This window comes from Anomalospiza imberbis, chromosome 5 (assembly GCF_031753505.1).
Source record: "Anomalospiza imberbis isolate Cuckoo-Finch-1a 21T00152 chromosome 5, ASM3175350v1, whole genome shotgun sequence".
In the NCBI taxonomy this organism is placed as follows: domain Eukaryota; kingdom Metazoa; phylum Chordata; class Aves; order Passeriformes; family Viduidae; genus Anomalospiza; species Anomalospiza imberbis.
The window spans coordinates 60169795-60190754 of NC_089685.1; the positions used below are offsets into that span (position 1 = coordinate 60169795).

Genomic DNA, 20960 nt, shown 5'->3' on the forward strand with positions numbered 1-20960 from the left:
AGGGATGTCTTCCTCCACTAGCAAATAATCTGACATCATGCTGCTGACTTGTGCGGGTAGATGAGACCAGAATTGCAAGCAATGGCCACCTGAACATCAGAGATACAGGAATTATTAAAAACAGAGCACAGCCTTGAGTTGCATAAGGACCCCCACAGATCTGCATAAGCACCAGCAGAAAGCAGTTGCTGCCTCAGAACAGAAATGCAGTGTTTTCCCTGCTGTCAGCACCTGCGTCAGGCTCCCAGTTTCTCTTGAGATACAGCTCTTAATTGGGATAGATTGTACGTTTTCTGCCCAGCTCCCAGCTTAATTGCTAGTTTATGACTTAGCCTGTTTTGTGCTTTCCATGCTACTTCTTTCCTCACTTAATCTAATAAAATTACAGAAAGTATTGCTGGGAGGACCTCAGGAGGCCACACAGTTTATCCTTCTGCCCCAAGGCAGTATTTCATTTTGAACAACATCATGTGTCTTTTGCTATCAGGTCAGATCGGTCCAAGATGTATAGTGGGTAAAGAAATGAAGCTTACCCAGGGGAGTCAATTGGCAAAAAAGACTAAATCCAGCTCTTCAAGTCACTGAAGTTATATCAGAAATAACCCTGGTCCAAATGGTGTCATTTATCAGATCAGTCTTTTAAAAGATGTCCTTTCTTAAGTTTAAAGTCTTTAAAATGAACAAATCTCTGGAAGAAACTGTTTTGACAGCCCCATTTCAGTATATTTAATGCTTCATTATGAACAGCAGTGACCACTCCATTGTTAAGACTTAACAGATCTTATCACAGTGTGATCAGCTTTGAAACTCCTATTAATTCCCACAATAAAACCTGATCTTTCTGGAATTTTACATCCTGAATTTCACTCTGCAGTAGACTATGTCTGGCAAGACAAAACAAAACCATTAAAGCATCTTTAATATGACAACTTTACACAAATGAATTTCCAGTAAAATTTCAGAATGTCAGACAGCTTCTTAAGGCTTTTTCTTCCAAGACAATTTGACTAAAAATTCCATTTTTGTTTCCTTTTGTCTGTTAATCTAAGAAGAAATGTCTTGCAGCCTTGGGAATAGATAATGCAGAAATTAGAAGGATAAAAAAAATCAACTGGTGATGTATCAAGCTAAGTAAAGCAGGGCACAAGTATAACAGAGATTCTGTGCAGACCCATGAGGACCAAAGAAAAGGTAAGAAGGAGGGACTCCAGGGACGAAAGAAATGGTTTTGTCTAATCAAACAAGCAAGCAGGAAAAAGGACTACATATCTATTAAAACCAGTTAAAGGCCAGTTTGTTTCCTTCCCCTTCTTTTGAAATTTCAGTTCTGGTTGAGCTGGGTATTTCTGTGTTGTAACACTCATGTTGAGCACCTGCAGCACTGCACAGCTGGACAAAGCAGGGGAGCTGTAAGAAGACAACAAGCTTCCTGGTCAGCAGACAGGCTTTCTGTCTTCCTCCCACTGTTCTCCACAGCATCTGTAATTCAGACTGATGCTAAGCCTATAAGCAGCAAACACACATCCTCACTCTACAGATGTGACTGCCACAGTTAGTAAACAGGTAGGAGAAACTTAATAATGGCTCCAGACTCTTACTCATCCTGCCGGTCCAGCTCACTTACTCACCACCCTGAACTCCTTCACACAGAGACAAAACTATTTCCCACAATCTTCCTATGTTTGGCTCCCATGTTTTCTACCCCCTCTTCAGTCCTAGCCTCTACAACCAAGGTCACAATTAAGCCAGGAAAATAGCAACAACCACCACTTGCATCAGGCTGGTATTATACAGCACATTAGCCAGGAAGGACAATATATTATGCTGCTAAAACAGATTTGAAAGGGTTGAGATTGTTATTGTCAAACACACTATTTTGAAGGACATTAAACTGTGTCCACACTAGTACTTGAAAGAGTCCTGTAAAAAGCAAGTTGGACAACTGCTTTAGACATGACTCCTTTTCTAATTGTGGTTGTGGCCTATGGAAGAGGGAAAGGGACAGTGAGTGAATCCCTACTGTTAGCTAATTAGATCATACATTTCCTCTCTCAGGCAATACATCTTTCCCTGCATGGGCCACATTTTTCTTCACTAACTTCTCAAAAGCAGCTTCCCTATAAATCACAAATCACCACTGCAAGCATTCCCTTAATGAGCTCCTCCAGCTTTTGCATCTATTTTATAAAGCAGCATTCACCAATCTTCATCTTACTGGTGCATTTAGAGTGTTTATTTGAAGTTATGGGAGGTCCTTCAGGTGCAGAGAGATAGACTCCCTGGTTAAAGATTGCACAGAATTCATTCTATTTACCTAGTCCCAAGGCATTTTTCCCCCTAGATACACCATGTCACAGGTGACATACACATCTGGTATGTTATTTTCAATATGAAAAAATATGTGTCTTGTTTTGTGATCACATAATCAATAGAACTGGAGGGAAATGAGATACCAAATAAAAACAAACCTTCTTTAGTTCTCTAACTGGATCAGCACACATCCAAAATAGCTTTTATTCTTACTAGTCGGAGTAAGAATAAAAGGTGCAGATACCAGGACCTGCAAGCAAGAGTCTAAACAGCCTATGTAATTCAACATAAAACACCCAGGATTAACAAGACAACCCATGCAACATACAAATGCCAGTAATGCTATTCCAATGCAAAAAGAGTGAGTCTTCTAGTTACCCTAAGTTCATGGAGGAGTCCTTCCTTCTTTGGAGAAAGCTGGAGCTTTCCCAGCTTGTTCTGTCATTTTTGAGTTGGCTTTTAGCAAAAGAATCTCTTGTTTTCACTTCTTGTAGATTGAGCTCCTACTCATCCTCTTTAACTGGTATTCATGCTCCCTAGCGAGTTCTCAGCATCAACACACTGTTGCCAGTGAAATGAGGCCAGTGCTTCTCCAGATCCTTGAAGTGCTTCATAAAGTCTGCTGCAACATCTGCAGCCATATTTCTTACATTCAATTTAATGTGCTTTTCCTAGCACTGGGCATAAAAATTATTATAAACCATATGTATAGAAGTCTTGAAACACAGATTCCTGAAAAATCACTCAGTGCTTAGTCTCTACAAAACTCAGCTTCCCTAGTCCAAGAGACTCTACCATAATCGGAAAGATAATGGTTAAATTTTTGAAACTCTTGGTGTTAGGCTTAGTTACAAGGCAGTACCTTACCACAGATGCTTTTGTATACTGCATTAGCAAAGACTCTTACACATGTAACATCAGTACTCCACACAATAGAGCAACTCTCTCTAGGCTTTTACCCTTTCTAATATGAAACTTCTAGCCAGACACAGCTGAGTCAGAGTAACTTAGCCAGGCTGTCTTTCATTTCCTTAGTGCCGTTTCCACTAGCAACATCAGAGCCGTGGTCTTTTATCTGAAAAGCAGAGAGACTTTAATAAGAGGACTCTGATTTTGAGATTGAAAACTGAACCTTACTCAGAACGGTATTGCCAAATTCAACTGACAAAAATGACACAACAGTACCTAAGATGATAAAGACATGAAGAAGAATAGGTAATTTTTTGTAAGTTTGAGATTCATTCTTTAGAACAGAGAAGGTATTCTTGCAATTTGACTCCATTTTGCAGCTAAGCCAATTTGGATGTGCCTGCAGGAAGCCCTTCCTGCTCACTTCAAGGGAGGTGGCAGCCTCTGGAGAACTCCTGTGACCTGGGACCAGCAGAGGGCACTGTGTCACCAAGTGACAGCGGTTGGACGCGACACAGCTCCCAACAGGCAGGGACAGTGAGCCACGCCGAAGGAAAAATACAGATTCTGGAAATTAGAAACATGCATTAGTCACCAGCATATCAATCCTACAACTGATAAAGGCAACACTCTGTTAAAACTGGCCTCCAACTCTGGCACTCCTGGAAACACACCTAAATCCATCTCTGCCTCCACACATCTCAGTCTCCAGATGTTGATTTTAAGGCAATAAGCCTCCTCCTGAAAATGCTTTTCAAGGGGTAGGGCCAAATCAGTCCTGCCCTGCAGTGTATGTATCAAGGCTGGCTTAAGTCGAAAAACATCCTGTCAGCTTCCTCTCTCCTTTTCCAAGCCTCTAAATCCCTGCTTGTAGCAGCAGGAAGTCTGTTCAGACAAAAAGATATTAAAGCAAAGAGCTGGCAATTTCCATTCTATCCTCCCCTTTTACTCTCCGCCTCCTCCAACCTAGCAGACTTTCAATGAGCAGAGAACCAAGTTAGAGGACATGAAAGGAATGCTGAGGTAGCAGCTTCAGAAGAGTGCCTTTCTACTTGCCTATTTCTAGTTTATTTTGAATTACCAGAGGATGACCATGAAGCAGCAAATAGCTCATATTTTTTCTTCTCTCTGTATTCAGTCCAGCAGGATTCTCAGTACTAGAAGAAGCTTAGAGGATAAATAAATCATACCAGTCAGGCTAGTGAGTGAAAAGTTTCCACTTTCTCTTTGTACAGTTGGTGGAATAACTTTGCCAGGATGTGGAAAGGGGCCTCAAAATTTTTCATTTCCTTCTGTAAAGAAATAAGAAAGTTGTCAATTGCAGATGGAATAAGCATTTGATTATTTCTGCTCTGTTTCACCAAAGAAGGATTAAAACTGAGTTAAATGACCAACAAGGTGAAGAGAGTCCCCAGTTATCTTTCTCTGCCTGAAAGAGAAGATAACTTTACAAACACCCTCTTGCACAGATGGCGAAAGGAGCAGATACTCACCACTGACATCTCACAGTATTCCAGGCCATGTTTCTCAGCCCACTCCTGTGCTTGTTCCTGCTCCACAACTCGACGGTCAGCTAGGTCTGTTTTATTCCCCACTAAGACACCTACAGAAAAAAAGACATGAAAGGAAAGAAAAAACCCAGCTCATCAATGCTGACTTGTAAGCCATAAATACTGGAACATTTGTAGAAGTAACTGAAGAAGTTGTAGGTGTGGCCAATAGTCTATAACAACCTAAAAAAGATTCCAAAAGGAAACATATTCAAGCCTTATCTGCTTTTTGATAAAAGCAAAGGAGTTGGAGGAAGCCATGTCTGTCCCTGACTTAAAATTAAATGCTCTATTCCACAGCTCACCAGAAACAACAAGAGGGGAGTAGATAACAAGAATCACACCCATTCTTACCTGGGATGTGCATCCCAACTGCTTGAGCCCTCAGCTTCTCCAACCATTTGTTACAGTTGTTGAAGGATTGCTCATTAGTGACATCATACACAAGGCACAGGACATTGGGTTGCTCCCACTGCACAGCAAGAAAGGAACACTGTCAACTCTAATGAAACCAATGTGGTCAACAGCCAGGCTGTAAATGTGGCAAACACAGCTGCTAAGATGAAAACAAAAAGCCTAACACCCAGGAATCTTATGCCCTGGCTGAGGTTTCACATTTCAATTGACCCAGCTAAATCACTGACATTGGGAGAGGTGGCCTTGCTTTCCTCGCTAGTCCTGTCTGTGCAGCCCTGCCCCTTTACTTGTATCAGCTCTGGAACTCTTCTGATCCCCGGGGAAGATGATTTTTCATGCTGAATCAGTACAAAATTAATCCTAGGAAAAAAGTAGAAAGGTTTTCTTCTTTCTTTTCTTCTTTCTTTTCTTCTTTCTTTTCTTCTTTCTTTTCTTCTTTCTTTCTCAGTTCGAGAAGCTGAGCCAGCTTCTAGAAAAGACCCTTGCAAACCAGATCTAGTGCAAGTCTAAAAGTGGAATTGCTTTTGTAGACAATGAACCATTAGGCTGACTTAGCCATCTTATGAAAGCTTGCATCAAATAACTGATTCTGCTTCTCAAAATGAGATAACACAGTAGAGAACTGAACAGGGAAGGTCACAAATATGTGAAGGAAAAAATCCAAGGGCAGGATTATGCTCAATGATGAGAATGAATCCTGTTGGATCAAACACATCAAACACTGTAACACCAAATAAACCCCTCCGACTGTTGAAGTTGCAGCAAAACAGATGTTTTTTCTAAGAAATAAAAATAACTTTAAACAACAGTACAAAGAAATTCTCAGTTAAAGTTTCCTGTTTCTTTTGTAAGAAAACTGCCTATCTACTTTCCTTTCTCTGGAAAGTATTTCTTCTAGTACTTACACAAGTTTTAGAGAGGTAGAACAGGATGCGCTGGCAACTGAGGTAATTGCTCCCATTTACACTAAAGACAAAGTTTGCTACATCTGCCAGACTGGGGAGCTCAGATCTTCAAAGCAAAAGCACTTCTTTGGAAGAAGAGGACTGTTACATAAGACTTACCAGTTTCTCCAACATTTCAGAAAATAGATCTTTTCCTGCAGAGTCAAAAATGAAGAATTCCTGAAAGCGGAAACAGAAAGAAGGCTCTTGCCAAGAAAAATGCTGTGTAGGGAAAGGTTTTGGAAGTAAATACTGCAACTTGTAACTCCAACATTTTATTCAGTACAGTAGTGTCATGTCCCTAAGGGACAAACTCCCTGCACTGAGAAAACTCCAGATAGTATGAGAAAATAAACAGCCATTATTCAAGTATAAGCTGTAAAAGAGTTACTTCCAAGCTCCCAAGTCTAGTTTCTATCCCTACTGGAAACAGATTATGTGGAGTGGGACAGTAACCTCTACTATCTATACAAAATTATATACATTCCATTAATGGGAGTATAGGGCATTAAGGAGAAATAACAGATAAGCTTTGGCTTCCGTAGTTCCAAGAATCATAAACTAAACCTGAGTGCCCTAAAGGGCAGAACAGATTCTCAACAAAGCTGGCAATAACTTTGGTTTAAAACGTTGTGTTGGATACAAGTATATGAAAATTATATTTTTAAGACTAAACTAACCCTGGAGTATCAGCAATGATACATGATCAGCCTCATTTCCTTAATGCAACTTAATTGCCCTATGAACATGCATAGTGATGTTCCACCAGAATGAGACTCATGTGGGGCTTGAGCTCTGGATGTCTCTTTCTGACCCAATTTATGTCACAGAAAAACTCACCACACTATCACTTGTCTCTGGAACTGATACAGCCTTCACCAACAGTTCTATGCCCGCTGTCTGTCAAGAAGAATCAGGAAAATGAGGATCAGGAGAGTTTTTAAGAGCCTGTCCAACTGCATACCAACCGTGCATTGGATTGAGGCAATTCTTGTGAATCACTACAATTTCATCAAACACAGACCTCTGGAAACTCAGCAATACTCCTCCTAGCTCTGGTAACCTAATCTCACCAATATGTCAAAGACTCATAGATTTGCTCAGCTGGGGGAAAAAGGAGGAGAACCAAAGAGATTTGCTTATGTACAGAGTATTAGTTGAAGTCTGCAGGTCTGCGTTCACTCTCACACTGCTGCTCTAACGCACGCCTTAGAATGTTTTGCACTAACCATGTGATGAGCTAACATATGGGACTGAGATTATTTGTGTTTCTTCCACCTTTTATCTCATTCTGCTTTGTAGCTCATTTGTTTGTTCTATTTCTATCCTTAAATTCTGCTTTCCATCTTTATTTCAATGAATAAACATATTTTAGGGTTTTTTTTTTCTCCACACTCATATTTTCCTTTTTTTACTTTACTTATATTTTCTTTTATTTTTATCCTGCTTCTGATTAGTCATCACCATTGATTCTTATACTGAAAGACTGCAAACTGTATCCTCTTCATCTGGGAACAGTTTCTGTAGATTATAATTATCTTGGGGCTATGCAGCACATCTTGGTGTTTGCACAGTGATAAGCGCACTGTCCACATCCACATTTAATAGTTGGAATTAAAAGCTTTCTCCTTCAGCAGTGCTTTTTCATAGAGTAGTCCCTAAAGGGGGGAGCTCTCTAACACCACAAAACCTTGTGAAAACATTGGTTCAGCAGGAAAATCACAAGATTAACTAAATTATTCTGCCTTAAGTTTCAACACCAGCACCTACATAACACAGACTTACAGAATGTTAAATGTTCTCTCTTCAGAATCTCGGGTGTAAGAAAGAAAACCCTCTAAGATTCCACCTTGAATGCCTCAACTTAAAATCATATTTATTTTGTTCTAGGCCTCTCAGTTTTCCCACTCATCTTAGAAAAAAATTTAGACAGCAGTCTGAGCCTGTTGTATGCTTACCAGTGTGTAGTTCTTCTGAAAATGAGCCCCATCACTGCGAAACATCTGGGCTAAAGCACTCTTACCCACAGCTGGATCTCCTGCAAAACCAAAAACATAAAATATTTTTGTTTCATACTAGAGAATCTTATTTTTCCTCAGTTCTGATACTATCACATGTTTTAAGAGCCCAGATGATCTAACTCTGAATACAGGCAATTCAACTGTCACATGAAGCACAAAACCATCTAAAAGATAATACCCACACGAGGAAATGAATATTGCCATTATGCATACTGGTGGCTGACATCTGATTTCTGACCTATGCACAACAACAAAGGACTGTCAGATCAGGGTGGAACTGCTGTTCATTCTAAAATTCATGCTTACTCCACAGCCCTTACCTAGGAATTAAAATTTCCCAGATATGTTATCATGTAGAGAAAATTGCAATGTGAAAAGGGACTGGGCTTCCTAAGAGGCTATTTTCTCTCCTTAAGTTATCCATCTCCCCAGACTCAAATCCTTGTTATATACTGAGACAAAGCTGCTTAAGCTGGTAACACTTCTCAATGGACTCTTCTTACTGACCCTGCTAAGAGAGCAACTCTTGCTGACTCAATGCTGCTGGTGGCTCATTAGTTGCATCCCGAGCATAACAGAAGCAAACATCAGAGTGAAAGCACATGGCTGGAGAGAAGAGCCTGCTGGTTCATCCCTGAATGGAAGGAAAAGCAAGGGGCTTTGGTTTTTGCTCTTCTAGAGCCAAGGCTTTCTGATATGGCTTGCACAACACTTCAGACAAACCTGACAGCTGGCTGCTTTGGCCTGCTCTTACAAAACTCTGTGAGACCCAAAGCAATCACAGGATCACAGAACAGAATATGCTGAGTTGGAAGGGACCCACAAGGATCACTGGGTTCAACTCCTGGCCCTGCACAGGACCATTCCCAAGAGTCACACCATGTGCCCAAGAATATTGACCAAATGCTTCTTGAACTCTGTCAGGCTTGCTGCTGTGACCACTTCCCTGGGGAGTTGTTACAGTGCCCAAACACCCTCTGGGTGAAGAACCTTTTTCTAACATCCAACCTAAACCTCCTCTGACACAACTTCAGGCCATTTCCTCAGGCTCTGCAGAACTCACCTATGCCCATATTACTACATGAAAAAGATCATAAATCATAACCCTTTCTAAACAAAGACTTAATGCTTCCAAAGAGCTTATAATTTCTCCACATAATGTCTCACTAGCCTGGATAGTTAAAAGGACAGGAGCCAATAATTAAATACCTCAGTGGTTCAAGCTTTACCCTCAAAGGCACACTTATAACAGCCAAGCCTGGAATACAAGTCTTTCACGTGATGTTGTTAATAAATAAAGTCAGAAAGGAGGTATTTCGCATTAAGTTCTTAATGAATAAACCAAGAAAAGTGCATATTTTTTACTCCATTACAGCTTCCTAATGGTGTTTTGAAGAAAATTGGTAAAGCTCTCTGCTCACATATTATTACAGAGGAGGAAAGGTGTTTTGGATAGCGACAATTACCCCTAGATGCATTAACCAAATGTAGTTCTTGTTTAAACATTTTTAGCATGCTTGCTTACTTTGAGCTGAGTTGGGCTCATAATATTTAGACAGGAAAATCTGGTAAGTCAGCTTGCTTGTTCTCTGAACAGTTCAAGCCTGTGCGGAAGACAACACTCTGTTCTGAGTGGAAGCTATTCTGTATTTCAATAGACAATTAGATCTGTCTTTGTAAAATGAGATAGAGAGGCACACATTGCTCCAAACTGTGCAGGCATCAGCCAGCACAAATTCTTAACTAATGCATTGCCTGTCTTTCACTTGACAGCCCCAGGTGTTCTTTCCCTCTTTTTATTTTTGCCATCCTCTTTAGCCCATCACACCAGTACACTTCCTCAAAGTAAGTTTCCTTGCCCTTTTCAGTTTAGTCTCGTGTGCCAGTAGTGCATCTCACAGTATAGATTCTATCCATATTTCTGTTATTCTGCCAGAATCTCTAGAGGCTTTCAAAAATGCCTCCTACTGCCAGCTGTCTCTCTACAATGAAAACCTTTGTGTAGTGTCGCCATAGTAAGCTCAGACAACAGATTTTTTTATTTTATGCCTGTTGATGACCCTTGAGATAACACAGGAATTATCTTCTATTGTCAATAGTCTCAATAATAAGAGCCCTTTTCCCCCGTTCTTTTTGACCTTGGTGTATCTCCCAATTCTGTGCCGCTGGCTCTTCATAACCATTTCCTTAGGTCCACAAGAGCTCCCAGTTCCATTTCTGATAGGTTTGCTCCTATCTATGTAATTGCATTTTCTTGTTTCCTTTAGGTTGTTGTGTTTACTCATATCTTAGGTCCCTTTCACTATAGTGTTTTTTTCTGCAACAGAGAATCTATTTTTCCTGGTCTGCTTCACTAATTTATTATTTTTAATAATACATGGATATTATTGTAGCACATAGAAGAACGACATATGGCGTAGGACATTCCTGTTCTTTGTGCTGTGAACAGAATTGAAAAGGTTGCTCCAGACCCAATAAGGATTAAGGACACAAACAGGTCATCCAAAGAAAACCTGCGTGATTTTAAAATGGCCATGGAATTGGCCTTTGGTAACACTAAACAACAAAACTGGACAGTCTTCAGCAAAGCCAGTATATTGGGAGCAGGAAACTTCCAAATTGGAAATGATGCCTATGTTTCAAAGATAGAAGACGGGCAAGATATTCATGCTGTTCACAGCAGTAGAACCACAAGGGAGATCAATTCTCTTGCCTTTGCCAAAGACCACGTCTGGCTTTGTGTGAGCTGATGGCCAGCTGCTTCTGAGGTTAAAAAAGGCAAACATTTTATTCTGGATGAAGTAATTTGGAACGAAGAGTTAAACCTGGGAGTTGACTGCACACAACGTTTTTATAGATTTGTGCTTTTGGCTGAGGCTGCACAGAGCTTCAATGCAGAGGGAGGGGAAAAAATAAAAAGCTTTTTCACAAAGTGTTAACAGCCAGCTATACTCACTTTCAACACCTCCATAATCCATCCTGACTAAATAAAGTGGTGTCTTCACCTCATTTTTCTTCTCAGGTTAGTCTCTAAATTGTTTGGGGAAAAATATGCCACTGTGAAGTGCTCATCCTTCTACTCTTTGTTTAGGCTTTACCTTTGTATCGCACTCTCAGAATCATCCTAATTTCTGACATGAAGTTTTTACGTCAGCCCAAAGCAAGACTCACAAATGAGGCAGGACTCAGCTGCCCACCCTGCTCCCTTCACGCTTTCTCCAATCTCTGCGCCCACCTTTCCACCCTACAGAAATACTATTTTTGGTTTGGATTTGGGTTTTTTCCTCTTTTTCAGATCCCGTCCTTGGATTTTAGCCGATCCATCTACACCTCACACCCTCCCCGGGCACTGCTCGACTCCACGTGGTAGGCGGGGCCGGGTACCGAGTGGTAATAACACACACGACTTCACTGCTCCCGTCCCCAGGCAGCCGAGGTCTTCCCTTCTCTCCCATGGCCTCATTCCCCACCTCTTCTCTGGCGGGGCGGCCCCTCGACGAGGAGCCGTGGGAAGCCGGGCCGCCTCCGCTGCCCGCCTCGCCCGACCCCACGGCGCCCGCTCTACTTCCGTGTGGGCAGCGGGGCGGATGGGAGCGGGCGGGCCAGACTCACCTGCCAGCAGGCACTTGGCAGCGAGCTTCACCATCGCGCCGGCCCGGAGCAGGTGGCGGCGGCGGGCCCGGGCGGCGGCGGCGGCGGCGGGGGCCGCCACAGCGCCGAGCCGAGGCCTTGGCAACCGCGTGGCCCTGGCAACCGAGCGACCGCACGCCCATACCCATTGGCTGCGGGCCCTGCTCATCAAGGCCACCGGCAGTTATTATTGGTTCTCTTGTTTCTCCCCGCCCACTAGCCGTGCTGTCAATCAAAGTAGACGCCCCGCCCCTCCCGGTGGCGCCGCGGCGGTACGGGAGACGGGAGGGGGAATTCTGCCTGGCAACTAAGGATGTCATCGAGAGCCGGCTTGTTATTGGGTAGAACATAGGGGGCCTGCACCACGGGGCTGAAACGGCCCTCTGGGGGCACGGCAGAAAATGACAAAAGTTACGGGCAAGGAGCTGCGGCAGCCCCAAGGCGGGAAGAGGCAAGCGGGGCGAGAAGCCTCCACTTCCCGCCCGTGAGCCCGCGGAACGCGATGTTCCGTGCGCCAGGGCCCCGGCTCCGTGCGCCTTGCTGCGCATGCGCGCGCCGGGAGCGCGGCCTGCGCGTCCCGCGCGCCCGGCGTTTGGGTCACGCTTCCCTGAGGGCTCGGGCGGCGGCGGGAGCTGCTGCGGGCGCCGGGCCGCGAAGTCGGCCGTGAAGCCGGGTCAGCACGGCGGGAACAGGCGGTTTGTGAGCCCGCTCTCACCCTGTGGGAGTGGAGCTGCGCTCCTTCCCTGGCCGGCCCGCAGCTGATCTGCTCTCCTTTGCTCCAGTGCACACTTTTCCTTGTGTTTGGCCTTGTTAATGTACTCACGGAGAAAGTTCTCTGGCTTGCTGATTTCTTAGCTGCTTTCTCCCTTTTCCCCTCTCTGTGTCAATTTTTGTAGCCTTTCACGCTGCAGTGAGTTAATTGCTGTATTTGTTTTTTAATATTTTTAAAACTTTTCTACAAAGCTCTCCCTTGGCTACTATTAAACTATTTCTATGCCCTATTTTATTATTTGAACTGATTTTCTGACTTCCTTAAGCGGTCCAAGTGAGTGGATTTGGGTGGGAGCCGAAAAAGGGGACCACGAAGCTTCCTGCGTTTTCCCCTCCTTGCAACCTCTTTGAAAGATCTGTGCCACCACAAAGCATGCCATTAATAGCAATCCATACCTTTTTAGGGTATAAACTTTGCTTGGCTGCACTTTGGATTGTTTATTCTGGAACACAGAATGTGCTTACTGTGGAAAGCAGTGAGTAAGCTTGGGAAGAACAGAATAATCAATAATGCATCTGTATTTGGGTTATAACATTGGGCATTCCAAGGGTCTAAAATAAAGTTTTCCAAGTTTTGTTTTATTGTCAACATTTTATTTTAATGTGACTGCTTAGAAGGCAGCTGTTTTACCTTTCCTGGGATAAATTGACTGTGACATGTCTAGCCAAGCAAGCAAATAACATAAAATCAATGAGAACTTATAGCTGAATCAAAGGAGTCTTCTATATGCCCATAAAATAACATTGGGTAGAACATTTTTTTCCATGTGATAAAACATGAAGGGGACTTCACTAGCCTGAGTGGGCAGACTTCAATTGTAGATGATGACTTGTAGTAATGGAGTCACTACTGTTCCTCTAAAAGGGAGAAGAAAAAGCAGTCCCAGGTCTCATTATTACTTTCCCTGTTTTCCATCCCCAAATCTTCCATCACATAAAACAGATGTGGGCTATTGATGTTCTCCATCATTTATGTCTAAATAGCTTACCTCCTCTTTCATCTTTTCTGCCTTCCCCTCCATCCTCTGAGAAATTCACTTGTCTCTGCGTCGTTCCATTTTTGCAATCTTTGCATTATCCTTTGTTGTCTATTTGTAATATTGCCCCAGTTTACTTTCAGGTCTCCAAGCAAAGGCTTTGAGGCTCCATTATGATGTACTTGAGGTTTTTTGATTGTGGCTGCAGTGTGGTGGTATCCATCAGCATTTACTGAGGTCACAAACATCCCCAGCATTTTACACTGGGATTGCTGCAATGGAAGGCATAGATTATGTTGGAAGTGAGATTTTCATTGCTACTGAAAATTTTTGCTTGGAATCTGGATATCTCCTTCCTGCTTGGTGCTTTCATATTAGCACCCTGTTCCTTTATCCCATTCCTTCATTTCCTACCTCTGCATGCATGTGTGCACAGAACTCTTAATCGATTTGTATCCTCTCTATTTCTTCTGTCCTTTTACCCCACAATATTTTTTTTTTTTTACCCAATCTATATTTTCCTCTGCCTGACTCTTCTCACAGGTGTAAGTTGTTCCCCTACCAGCATTGACAGTGATAGATTAAGGATGGAATTACTTATCTGCACCTTGTAATCCAAACAGAATCGCAGTCTGCTGTTAGCAGTCCACAGGGGTTGCTGCTGAATAAATTGGAATGCTGGTAGCTGTGCTCGCTGAAGCTTCTCTCATCTTGAACATGTGAGAAAGAGGGGAAGAGGAACCCTGTGGATTTAAACAAAAGAAAAACCCCAACAACAGAGGGTGATGCCCTTACCCTAGAGAAGTGTTTATTAGGTTAAATCCTGTATTTAGCAGCTAAGGAGGAATAGAACACTCTTTTCATTCACACATTTAATTTTTCCCTCAAATGAAATAAGATCATTTTGAATGGGATATGCCCCTTCTCTCATGTGACCAGGAAAAGTTTCCCTGACAGCCACAAGACCCTGAAATTTGAAGTCACATTCCCTTAGGTAGTAGTCACAAACCAGCAGTCAAACCGCACGTGCGTCTGTGTGTCGTGTGTGGCTCGTGTTTCATCCGGCTGCAGAAGGCAGCCATGGTGGAACTCTATCTCCAGCAGGAGTGGCATAAACTGAGGACGTGCAGTCTTTTAGACTGAGGTATGGTTGGTGTTCCAGATTCTGTCAGGCACTGCATAGGTCACTTCATTATCTTCTTCACAGAGCATACCTGTTAGAAAGTGATTTTTTTCTGAGGCAGAATTCACTGATATTACTAGGACTTGTTTTCACAGTTGTTCATCCACCGATGCAAACATTCAGAACTGAGCAGGTTACAGTCTGTAACTTGAACCTGCTGCCTGATAAAAGCTACTGAGGAAGAACTGTAGCTTTCTTTGGAGTAAGCAGTGCTTCTCAGGAGGGTATTAATGTTGAGGAAAGTGAATTAGTAGGTCTTTCTGTAAGAAATCTCTTAAATATGAAGTACTTCATCAGTTATTTTTTAAATCTTATGTTACTAAAAGGGAACAGTGTAACAAAATGGCTTCAGAAGTATCTTGTGAATGAATATTCAGAGTTCATGCAGCTTTTTAAATCCGCATAGATTCTTATAGGATTGACTATGAATGTTTACTGGTATGTTTGGAGAGCTGTGAAAACTGCAAGAAAGGATGTGTAAATTTTATTGTAGATTTCCATTCTTTACACTTCCCCCAAGCGGTGGAATAAATAGATACTCCATCTATTTTGAGGGCTACTTCATTTGGCATCCCCCAAACTCAGCTTTTATGTCTCTTCAGAGTGGGGCTATTAGCACAGAAGTGAGAATTTGGATGCTGTCTCTAGTTCTGTTGATAACACCATTATAGTTCAGGTCTTCAGATTTTGCTCTTTTGTGGTGGAGGCTGAGGCACAGATCTGAAGGCTTTTTGGCTGAGAGTCGGTGCACTGAAATGTAAGATGATTACAAAATGGTTGAATCAGCCAAAAGATTTGTTGGCAGTTACAACAGCCCTTCTGACTGTTCTGGCATATCTGCCATTTGTTTCTGATCTACTCCGTTGGGAGAGTGGAAGTTAGAAATGGATAGCAGTTGTGGCATCAATGGAAAGTGGTAAATTACTAAATGTAGGATAGGTACCTCTACAACTTGGTTTCAGTATGCTAATTGTAACTGTTATGTCCTCTCTTCTGATGAATATGAAAGGAGGGAAAGATTTCTCAAGGATGCATTCAAATCCACAAGGATGAAGATAAAGAGAATTTCTGGAGAGTAATTATTCTGCACATGTCTGGAAAAATTCCAGCTCGAATCTTTATTTTCTTGTTTGTGCACAGGGTAGCTTGAAAAAGTGCTGGGAGGAAACCCTGAAATCTTTATTTAATTTTTCATAATACCCTCCAACCCAGTAGCTAGTGGGTTGTTGATCAGGGAGCCAGAACTTCACACAGAAGGTTGTCTGGATGTCTCCATGGGGCAGAGTCTGTGACAGACTGAGGGCTTGCTGTGGCCTTGGGGGTGGCCTGAGCCTCCCGAGCTGTGAGCGCTGTTATTGGAGCAATCCCACACAGGGGGATTGGATGCTGAGGAGGGAGCAGCGAGTGCGCTCCTACATCCCAGGGAAGGGGTTAATCTGTCAAACAGAGAGTGCATGAATATGTGACAGCCTTAAATGAGCTACCCACAATTCCAGCATGCCAGTCATTATGTGCTGATGATGACTATGATAGCAGCTGGGGATCTTTTTTTGGATCTTTAGCTGCTGTCTGCTTAGAAGGCAGATACTAGGCTTTCACTAATGCTATATCTTATGTTAAAAACTGCAAGACAGATTACATTCAGCTAATGAGATTAATTACAAAATATAAGTTAATGTTTGGGTTTATATCCTATTTTTTCAGGCTATGAATGTTTAAGGTTTTCTCTGCAAGGCATGACAGCTAGAAATTTTTTCCCATTGCTGAAAACTAAGATTAACCACGTCACTCCAGGACTTGGAGGTTTAATGGAGGAAGGAGAAGAGAAATATTTGAGACTACTAATTAAATTTTCAAAAGTTTACAACACTCTGTTTTCTATTCTCTTCCCTTTTATAACAGGCTACATTTTTGAGCACCAACTTTTTCACCTTAATGATGTCCTTTATTTTCAAGGTCAATTTATTATAATGCATTTGTATTATAATGAAATATCTTCCACTCCAAGCTTTTCAAATCCTTACTCTAATCATGCCAGTACTTCTTGCTCTGGATTTCCTTTTCCTGAGACCCTGAATTTCAATGTTGTTCACCCTCTGACCTCTATCTCAGAGCTCTCTGTTCATTTACTTCCTGCTTCAGAAGCAAGGCTCCTGCTCCTGCCTTCCCAGTAGCTGCTCACACCAGCTACTTCTTTCCCATTTGTGGCTGAGCCTTGCTGGTCAAAATCTTTGTAGGCTTTCTTCCTACAGATGTAGGGTCTTGATTCCTGCTTCCGATGAAGCCTTAAACTTCTGGACTACACAGTGAAGTGATAAAAATTCTGAGGGAGAAGGATTCAGAGCTTGTAAAAATAGGATAAAAAATTACATGGGAGCCTTTCATTGTTACTTGTTCAATGCTTTGTATTCAACAGACTAGATGAAATTTCAGGTTAATTTTGACCTATCAGACCTTCACTGGGAGATAATTTAAGTTCTATTGTATCAGTTACCTTTCAAGCATTCAAAATGAAGATGCATTTGAACACTAGGATTCTCAACAGCCCAAAAAAGATAGATACTCATGAAGTCTATGGGCAAATGTCTCTTAAGACTCTGCTTTGCTAAGAAGGCTCTCACGTGTGAACAAGGAAGTTAATATATGCAGAGAGAACAGAAAAACACTGGCTCTAGTAATGGAGGTTGTTACAGAACATAATTGAACACTGACTGCGGCAAAGCTAAAAGGAGACTTGCATTACAATGACAAAAAAATCTTTATTTTTTCCCCTAACCTCTGATTTCAGCTGTCTGACTAAGAGCAGGTGCTGGGCAATAGCTCAATTTCAACAACCCATTGCAGCTGAAAGAGTAGATGCAATTGTGCTGTATCCAGCAAAATTGAAAATTGCTTTAAAGGAAAGGAATGCAAATGTTTTTAAGACAGAAAATCTTCATTCATCTGCAGAACGAAGCATAAAATTAGCACAGCCTCATAATTTTTATTCTCTTTATAAAGCAGTAATAACTGTGAGATAATTTGCTATTTCGTATGTATTTTAGTATCTTTCTAGTGATATATTTTTTAAACTGCATTGCATTGTGAATACACAGGGAGTAGAATTTGCTAACAATTAAAATATTATAATTTAAAAAAAGGTACCAGACAATGTTTCCAAAACCTGAAAATGTCTTTGAACCATTTGGGTTTTCAGCAATCCTTGGACCTTTCCTCCTGGAATCAATGGTTAAGCCTTTGACCTCTGGTTCTGCCCCTCTCATGACCCATCTGGAGTCATAGAATGGTTTGTGCAATGAGGGCCCTTAAAGATCATCCCATTCCAGCCCCAATGCCACTAGACCAGGTTACTCCAAGCCCCATCCAACCTGGCCTTGAACACTTCCAGGAACGGAATGTCCATGGCTTCTCTGGGCAACCTGTGTCAGTAAAGAATTTTTTCCTAATGTCTGATCTAAATGCACATTAATAGAGAATTACCACGTTCTTACCACCTGAAGGCCTAAGTTAATGCCAGTGTTGTGCAACTGTCATACCAGTGAAACCAACTGTATTTCTGTACGTAAACATCACAAAGCAGCTCTTGGAATTAAAAACTGTTGTGGCAATATGAGTTGAACAAGCTGATTCAGGCACTGACAAGATCCCTTCACTTAGATTTTTCTGGGCGGGAGACTGAATGAATTTATGGAAGAAATATCTTTTCTAGCTGCATGTTCCATAGGTTTATTACCATAGGTCTTCCTGTTAGTTCCATAAGCCTTTCAGTATTTATATTTGGATCATCTGATCCATTTACTGTGGTAGCTCATGTAGTTCCTTCTATTTTTCTGGTGGTTGGAGAAGGGGACTCTAGTATTCGTATTTATATTAACTTCTGTCTTTAAAGGTTCATCAACCTTTGTTAAGCTTTGCTGCTTGATTGACCAGAAGAGCACTAACCAGAAATGCACTTCCTCCCTTTTGAAGTAATTATCCCACATTAGGAGATCCTACAGTCCAAAAAGTTTTGATGATTGGTCTGTTATGAAGACAGCTAACCTTGGTCTGAGCCCCGGAGAGCGTTGGGACTTGTGAAAGGATTTCTTTGGGAAAGGGAATCAGCTAACATGCTTGCCAGGATGAAGAAGAAGGAGCTCAGGTTCAAGCCCATGTTAGCAACGAGAGAGTCCAGGACTTAAAGGAGGTATTTAACCACCAGCCTGTACTAAAGCCAGTGCCCTTCTCTCTGTGTTAGCCATGGCTCCTGAGTGGGGTTAGAACAAGAATGTCAGCATGTAATTTAACCACAGCTGTATTTTGGTGTGCTACTGCATGCCTTATAATTTCTCTTTCATTTGAAGTTACTTTATAAGTAAAAGAATGTGTTCTCTGTCAGCCAGCCATTTAAATCTCAATCTAGAATTTTAGGGCCAAATGAAGTTATTTTGTACATTATGCTCATAAATAAAAATTTTGTGGGCTAATTTGTGACTTCAGTGAACCTTTAGGGACAATTTTTGATGTTATTTTGTTAAGGCAAGACTTGCTGCAAATATTGTGCAATGCTGCAGTTTGTAATTCCATAACAATATTAACTCTGTTTTGAACAGAATGTTGTTAAAGTTTAGCTACTGCAGCACAGAGGCTCTGCTAAAACTGTGTGTGCATTGCAGGAAAGGGAAACATGAACTGCATTACCAGTCTTCAAAAATATTTAGTTTAGTTAGAAAAGGCAAAAGAAGCGTACAAACAACCTTTGCATTGATAAAATGAAGGAAGCGTGGAAGCAATTGCAGGACATTAGGCAGTGTTGATCTCGGGACTTGGTGGATAGAGTGTAAATATAAATCCTAGCTCAGCTTCTGCAAGGTGAACAGGTGTTATGGCCTCCAGTCCATTGATTCCCAAAATAAGACATGTGGAAAACTGTTGATCCATGAAACTCCATTAAGAGCTTGGCAGGACCCTTAAAGCATAAAAAATTATGCATTTGTTGGTTAAGGATTTAGTAATGGTAAATGGTGATTGGAGAAATATTAAGAGTTGGTGACAGTCTGCTAATGCAAACTCTTTCTGTTAAATGCTAATGCCATTTGTCAGGAAGTGATGGTTCAGCTACCACTTGAGGATTTGGCTCTTCTTCCTCTTGAATTGTAGCTCAGAGCAAACAAGTTCTTCTCTAGCAATGCAGAATACCAGTATGAACAAGGTAAAAATAGTGCCTATTTTTTTTATTTGTCATTCAATTGTCCCATTGCAAACCATTGGATATGAATCTAAGTAAAGGCTATGTACTGATTATTTAAAAAATTGTCTTCAACATGATGGCTGAAGTCTTTTTTTTTCCTTTAATAACTTCTACTGTATTACAACAGGGAAGAAAACAATGGAACACTTACAGTTCAGAGCAAAGAAGATTTAAGATAGCAATTAAGAAATTTAAGGTGAATGTTTCTTGGAGAAATGTAATTTCGCTCCTTTGCTTATGCATCTGAAAATTAAAACATCTTTCTTCATGAAACAGTAAATTGCAGGGTAGTGTGGATTTTTTGTATTTGTCAAGCATATTGTAATCCACACAGTGCAGAAAGCCTGATTAAATTTTGTAGCAATTTCTGCTTTCTTCAGGCTTTACAGTGGTTTCTGTGACAGTTTCAAAGACATTATGGGAAGAGCAATATGAGAATGAATAACTTAATGTTTTGTATATGAAATGTTTTGTTTTATATTTTATTGTAACTTCAAATTCTGCATTTATTTACTGTATTTTGAGCCATGTTTAGATAACAGCCAACAAAAAGGAAAATTATGAATTTTTTTAAAATTTGAAATGAAACAACTGATGATTTGGAGAAGATTTGGAAGAAATTTGTGTGGGAAAATAAGAGTCTAAGAAAAACATTGAAGATTCAGCAGTGAAAGGAAAGTAGTAATTTGATGGCAATTGATAAAACAGTCATTTTGACTCTGGGCAGAGATTTACTTATATTACACTTGTATTTGAAATTTTCTTTTCTTTGGCGATAGATGCATGTTGAAATTTGAACTTTTAATTTAAAATGCAGCTGGGGGAAAAAAAGTGTGTTTAATTAGAGTTTTTGGGAATTCAGAGTATAGGATCTCAGAATACAGGATCTGAGTATATCAGTTGCATATTTGAATAAACCAATCAAATGTAGGTTTAGGTTTAGAATATCTTATACTGTCAGCATGAAAAGTAGAGGTAGTACTTTGGAGGTCTTTCTACCCATTATAATTTTTTTCAG

The 20960-nt window shown here is 41.2% G+C and overlaps 1 protein-coding gene across 2 annotated transcripts; it reads right to left on the minus strand.

The window, feature by feature from the left end:
• Window positions 1-969: 969 nt before the first annotated feature.
• Window positions 970-11925, minus strand: IFT27 (intraflagellar transport 27). 2 transcript variants are annotated; one of them, XM_068191141.1, is made up of 8 exons: window positions 11764-11925; window positions 8089-8168; window positions 6971-7030; window positions 6251-6310; window positions 5124-5241; window positions 4713-4822; window positions 4410-4511; window positions 970-3786 (listed from the first exon to the last, which is right to left on the minus strand). In XM_068191141.1, the coding sequence occupies exons 1-7, from the start codon at window positions 11795-11797 to the stop codon at window positions 4413-4415; spliced, it is 561 nt and encodes a 186-aa protein (XP_068047242.1). In that variant the 5' UTR covers window positions 11798-11925; the 3' UTR covers window positions 970-3786; window positions 4410-4412. The 2 variants fall into 2 exon arrangements, with proteins under 2 accessions (XP_068047242.1, XP_068047243.1); XM_068191142.1 differs by lacking the exon at window positions 11764-11925 and adding an exon at window positions 8605-8717.
• Window positions 11926-20960: the final 9035 nt, after the last annotated feature.

Excerpts from the sequence above, each read along its gene's own strand:
- IFT27 (XM_068191141.1), bottom strand. The coding sequence starts at position 11,797 with ATGGTGAAGCTCGCTGCCAAGTGCCTGCTGGCAG. Across the intron at positions 8,169-11,763 it reads TGCCAAGTGCCTGCTGGCAG|GAGATCCAGCTGTGGGTAAG; the intron begins GTGAGTCTGGCC and ends TTGGTTTTGCAG. Across the intron at positions 4,512-4,712 it reads AATACTGTGAGATGTCAGTG|AAGGAAATGAAAAATTTTGA; the intron begins GTGAGTATCTGC and ends ATTTCTTTACAG.